The sequence below is a fragment of the Polyergus mexicanus genome, unplaced genomic scaffold, assembly GCF_030449975.1.
Source record: "Polyergus mexicanus isolate NDT 795.1 unplaced genomic scaffold, iyPolMexi1.0 SCAF_21, whole genome shotgun sequence".
Lineage (NCBI taxonomy): Eukaryota > Metazoa > Arthropoda > Insecta > Hymenoptera > Formicidae > Polyergus > Polyergus mexicanus.
In genome coordinates, this window is record NW_027223341.1 from 4,445,447 (window position 1) to 4,451,446 (window position 6,000).

A 6,000-nucleotide genomic window follows, 5' to 3' on the forward strand; every position below is an offset into this window, starting at 1 on the left:
GCGTACCACATGGAGGTTGCACGGTCGGATTTACGCTTATGTGTATGTGTGTGTGTGTGTGTGTGTGTGTGCGCGCGCGCGCGTGTGTGTGCGTGTGTGTGTGGGTATTGTGTGTGTGTGTGTGTGTCATACTGCAAACATCACGCGACGATTTTTAAGAGAAAATGATATTGCTGTATTAAACCATCCAGCAATGAGCCCAGAGTTAAATCCAATAGAACATGTTTGGGACATGATTGGTCGTCGATTACGAAGACAATATCCAATTTTAAGAACATTACAAGAATTAGCGCACGCACTCTAGCAAATTTGGCGTAACCTTCCGCAAGCACAGATACGAAGATGCATTAATATGCGAGAACGTTTGCAAGATGTTATTCGAAACAGAAGCGGCAACACACGATTTTAACTCTGTAAAAAATTTAATTACACAGCACATTTAATTACACACACAATTGGGATACTTTTTACTTGTAAAAATTGTAGAGTTCATAAAAATGTTAACGTTTTTTCATTAAGTTGCATTGATTTAAATGAAAAAGAGAAAAAGTGCAATTTTTACTTGATTTTAAAGTAATGATTACACTTTAACAATGAATATTAATTGAAAAAGCAATTAGTGCATGTTAAAGTGCCGACTCTTCTCTTTAAATTGCTTTTTTAATAATCATTGTGCGATAATTTTTTCACTAGTTATGAACGCTCAAAGTCAGTAGATCGATTTTACTTCAGTAGTGAATAACTCGGCGAAAAAAAATCGTAGGACATTCATTAAAAAAGCAAATTAAAGATAAAACTCTGCTCTTTAAAATCCAATTAACGAAATTGTGCTACAATTTTTTTTTCTTCGGCATTCTTTGACAAACTTTTGAAAAATTTAGTTAATCGACGGACGTTGCTTTTTCATAATGTAACTTCGTAACAAATGAAAAGAATTGAACTTGACTAAAAGATTCTAAAACTAGAAACTTTAAGCTTTGTAACGCTTTTTTATTCATCTCAATCTGAATATATGCGACGAAGTTGCAGCCACTTGAAAATTGCCTTTTTTGTAGAAGGATGAAAGTGGCCCTTTAATTTTTTTTGCGTAGTGTATATTACATTATATATATTTATAAAGAATTTAATTATAAACCTATATTGCAGTTTATATTAAAATCTATACAATTTTATATTTCAGAGTAAGTTATTGTTTATGTTAAGTTAAATTATTGTTTACTTTTTCTACGACTAATCATGTTTTATATTTCTATAAAATAATTTATTTTGTTATATCTGTTTTTATATTATTGTACAAAAATATATATTAATATCAATATATTTTTAATGCTATTTATTATTCACTATTATATTATAATTAATAAATAAATAATTTTTATATTTGTTTTTTTTTTGTAACTTGCATTAACAAGATAATGTCAAACAAGGATTGAAACAATCGTGCTATTTCTCTCCCGTTAATATATGATACACGAAGTATCATCGATATTATAGTAACGAAGCAACACCCTTGTCTTACATCTTGTGTATTTGTTCACTTTGTTATCTGTTAAAAACTATTATTATTAATCAACATACAATATTTAATTGTACGTATAATTTTAACTAAATTGGGCGAATATACAAAGGTAAATAAACGAAAAACATAATCTAGAAAAATATATATTACAATGATATTGTATACATCAATATAATTTACACTTACGACATATAATACTGAATGATTGAAAATCTTGTGAATATTATAAAAAACAAAATATCACGATGACAAATATTTCTTTCAGCACACAGTGCATATGCAATGAAAAATTAATTTTGTTCTGTTTCAACTGTGCAATATTTTCATCTCGCATAAAATTGCTCTATTAATAGGTTTGCAATTCTTGACTTATCGTCATAAGAATAGCATCATCTGGATTAGCATAATTTGCTAAATCTGGAAAATGAAAATAAGAAAAACATTGTGAAATATGAAAGAAAAAAGTGACTATAATAAATATTAATCAAAGTGCAAATTTTTTTAACATACATGCAATGTATAGAATATTCCAAAATTTGCAATTTTGATGACAGATTCTTTAATATATTTTACAATCTTTTAAATATTTATGACTACAATATGTTTTAATTATGAATCTCAAAAAAATATGCTCATTTACTATGTACTTTGATATATATCCACATAATCGTTACTCACGACTATGGCCTCGATATAATGGATTAGCCTTCATTTTCCTCAGTAAGAGTTCCAGCAACCAAAATATGCTCAACCATAAGAGTGCACCTACTGAAAATGTTCTTAATAATACAACACCTCCAAATGTGTCCATCAACCAACCACATATGAAGCTACCGCTTGCCACTCCTAAAAGGAATAAAGAATTATGCTAAGATATATACAAAAAATAAAGATAAACATTCTTATGCAATATAAAGTTAATAACCCACCAATTCCTTCAAAAATAGCACCGACAAAGCCTTGCATAGTAGCTTTGGTACCAGATGGTGTCACTTTGTCACCGTAGGACACCATTGTTGGCCAACATAGACCAAACGAGGGTCCATGGAGCAATTCAAGAATTAAAAACAGCCAAGGATTTGATATAACGCTATATGCCATAAATCTGCGACGTTACATCGATATTTTTATCATAGAACAATGTACAAATAGTATATTATACGTAACAAAATTTAAAGATTTTTTATTTTTTACCTAATTGCATAAATGAGCAACACGAGACTCATAACGTTAATGTGGCCGAATTTCTTCAATACACTACCCGACACAAAATTGAAGGGTAATTCTCCTAAGAAACATTGAACGCCAGTCATAAGACCCTGCAGAGTCTTAATCCATGCAATATGAGAGCTGGTTGCTATATCTTCACTGTACCAAAACAGAAAGTTCCAAATAACTGCCGTACACATCCCAGCGCCTATGCACCACCAGGCAAATACCAATACTCTGCCTTCTCTGACAACACTCAATAGCTCCCGAAATAGTGAAGGTTCACCCATAGAGCATTCTGGATTTTTCTATAATGATACTGCTGTCTCCCATTATTTGCCAATTTCGGATTATTTTGATAAGCAAGAAGTATACCAAACTTCTGCATTACCTTAATTCTAGTTCGTGTATGTAATTATATATAATTATATTTAGGAATCATTTATACCTTTTTCAATGTCACAGCAACTACAATGATATCAGCGATCATAGCTATCAGCATAATGTAAAATATACAAGTGTAATCTTTTTCATACTGTCCTTCACTTATAAGGTCCACTAGGTAGCCTGTGCCTATACCAAATATGCCGAAACCGATGCTGCCCCACATCTTTTGCTTCCCGTAATCGCTTCTCCTCTCGTAACCTGAAGTTCATGATATGAAAAAATAACCATTTTACAAAGTCAGTGTTATTTATGCAACGTTATTTATTTACGTTAAACGTGTTGTGAATACAAACCAAGAAGATCGAGACAAATGGCATCCGCTATGCTGACCACGACGGCCATTCCAATCCAACTTGCTATGGCTGTCCAAAAAAATAAATAGAAATGATATATAGATTGTTCTGTATCAATGTGCGAATTCTTGGCCTCTTGTAAAAGATGATTAAATACAATGTTGTTGTGACAAGTTGCCATGCATTTAGTTCTCAGTTGATCCCCGCAGACTGGAACTTGAGTAACATCATCCAGAAACACATGCACTTTTACATCTACACAGTTGCTCGTCTGTAAATTATTTTTTGCGACAAGATATTAATACCATTTCCTCAGAATAGACAAAATATTCCATAGCAATTTTCTCTTACAAGTAAATTTTGATATACATCAAATTGTGCACTAAATTCGAATGTATTGTTCATAGAAACATTCTTGCCAGATAATTCTATGTAACCATGAGATACTCCCTCACAAGATAACTGTAAAAAAATATGTAAATTTTGCTATATATTTAATACACAAAAGAATAATACGTAGAACGAAAAACTATATTCAATTTATACACACCTGACAAACTGAGTTAGTGTGGATATTTTTTACTATTACAGCATTTAATGTTTTTGGTGAGAATTCTTTCTGCGGACAAATCTCTAGAAATGGTATGTTATTGTCACAGATAAGAGTAACACTTGCGTTCCTATCCATTTCAGGAATAAAATAAATACAGAAAAAAGCTATTGTCAATACAGCTTGGAATATCAAAAAAAAAGTTTTATGCAATTTGAACTTGTCAGCTAAACTACCAAACAATGGTTTTGCAATTAGACCAGAAATTGGTAATACTGTATACATTGTGCCAACTAATGTTCCGGAGAAGCCTAATTGCTTCCCGATTGTTGGCAAAAATTGTACCATTGGTGCTGTCGCTGCAAATAAACAACAATTAATACAAAACACAAGAGATATTTATATATAACACAATGATTGAAGATGTAGAATTTCAATTCAACTCACCAGCATTGTAAAGAAAATAATGTGATTTTATAGATGCCAATTCCTTGTTCATGTTTTTCAACATATTGCAGTTGTATGATCTATCAAAGAAATCCTTGAATCATACGTTTTTTTTAATCTGTAATAAAATATAAAAAGAAATTGTAACACCTCATGTGCATAAATTGCGTGTTTGAAACCATCAATTTACGAAACAAATTCGCTCAGTCATGCAAGAAATTCTCGTACAATAACGTTCTGTATATTTTCACGACTAGCACAATAATTAATGTCTAGATAATTGTTCAGTTTAGCGGCCCCACCTCAAATATCGATAAAATTATGCTTATTCGATGTTTTGCATAAAATGAAAGAATATAGCAAAAAGTGTCGCTCTGCCCCACGAAGCGAAATATTAATAGTTAAAGTTGGCGACTATTTAGGTTACAAAACTTGTCATACCGAGGAAATCATAAGGTCTGTTCTTTATAGCTGAACTGGCTGTACTAGTTCAGAGCTTATCTTTCTCTTTCTAATGGGGAGAGAAAAAGAAACTCTGAATCAGTGCAGCCAGTTTAGCTATAAAGAACAGACCCATATTCAACAGAGCCGATATTCATAGGCCGGTATTCATAGTCAGTTCTTATTTCAAAACCGTCCATTGAACTACCATATTGGAACGTGCACGGCTCTGCTGATTGGCTGTCAGAAATGTGGGACTGTGCGACTTGTCGCTCCTCAGACCTGTTCTTGGCTGCGGTCGGGAAGACGCTAGAAATGCTTCGAAGCATTCCATTAACCAATCAGAATAAACAAATCATTACTCTTTTTTGTTCTGATTGGTCAATCAAATGCTTCAAAACATTTCTAGCGTCTTCCCGACCGCAGTCCTTGTCTATCTAAGGGTCCGTTCCGAGTTGCGCATGAAATGCATACTATATTATTGTTGCACAGCACTTCGAAATCGTTCCGTTTTGTCAATGCGCATAAAGTGCTTTAGTTATGCGGAACGATTGCCTGCTAATGCGAATTGAAAATGGGCACCATGCAAAACAAACGAATTCCAGTAATATAATTTCTTCATTAATATTTGAAGAAAAACGATATGAAAGCGATAGTTCCGAATCAAGCGACAATGAAAATAAAAATGAAGTTAAAAAAAAATAGTATATTAATAATATAATGTATAACAATAATAATTATAATTATAATAAAGTAAAAAATATATTAAATTATATTATATTATTGTAAATTATTACCCAGACAGCACAAGGATGTCCTTAGGACGTTCAAAGGGCATCCAGGACATACATGTAGGATATCCTCAAGATAACCCATTTTAATCCTCGGATCTTCTCTGGATGTCCCGAGGAAGAGTAAATAATAGCCGTATACTAACCTCTGGAGAATCCAGGGGGATCCTGTGAAACATCCTAAAGATTTCTATAGGATATGTTAGGGATATTTTTCATATGTTTCAAAAGGAGCAAATTTTAAAATTTAAATATAAATTAAAATTGTGTTTTGTTATTTATTGCTGTTAAAGCGCGATAAGT

At 32.1% G+C, this 6,000-nt stretch overlaps 1 protein-coding gene across 3 annotated transcripts; it reads right to left on the bottom strand.

The window, feature by feature from the left end:
- Positions 1-1,689: 1,689 nt before the first annotated feature.
- Positions 1,690-4,936, bottom strand: Sugb (Sugar baby). 3 transcript variants are annotated; one of them, XM_070311970.1, is made up of 10 exons: positions 4,768-4,935; positions 4,466-4,583; positions 4,019-4,377; positions 3,820-3,930; positions 3,469-3,739; positions 3,177-3,373; positions 2,714-3,036; positions 2,449-2,624; positions 2,198-2,365; positions 1,690-1,936 (listed from the first exon to the last, which is right to left on the bottom strand). In XM_070311970.1, the coding sequence occupies exons 2-10, from the start codon at positions 4,527-4,529 to the stop codon at positions 1,866-1,868; spliced, it is 1,740 nt and encodes a 579-aa protein (XP_070168071.1). In that variant the 5' UTR covers positions 4,530-4,583; positions 4,768-4,935; the 3' UTR covers positions 1,690-1,865. The 3 variants fall into 3 exon arrangements, with proteins under 3 accessions (XP_070168071.1, XP_070168072.1, XP_070168073.1); XM_070311971.1 differs by having other exon boundaries at positions 4,907-4,923; XM_070311972.1 differs by having other exon boundaries at positions 1,847-1,936; positions 2,167-2,365; positions 4,768-4,936.
- Between the last annotated feature and the right edge of the window lie 1,064 nt (positions 4,937-6,000).

What these genes read in the sequence shown, in the direction of transcription:
- Sugb (XM_070311970.1), bottom strand. Translation starts at nt 4,529, where the DNA reads ATGTTGAAAAACATGAACAAGGAATTGGCATCTATAAAATCACATTAT. An exon ending in CATTTGTCTCGATCTTCTTG is followed by an intron (nt 3,374 to 3,468) that starts GTTTGTATTCAC and finishes CATGAACTTCAG; the next exon opens with GTTACGAGAGGAGAAGCGAT. An exon ending in ATTATATCGAGGCCATAGTC is followed by an intron (nt 1,937 to 2,197) that starts GTGAGTAACGAT and finishes TTCATTTTCCAG; the next exon opens with ATTTAGCAAATTATGCTAAT.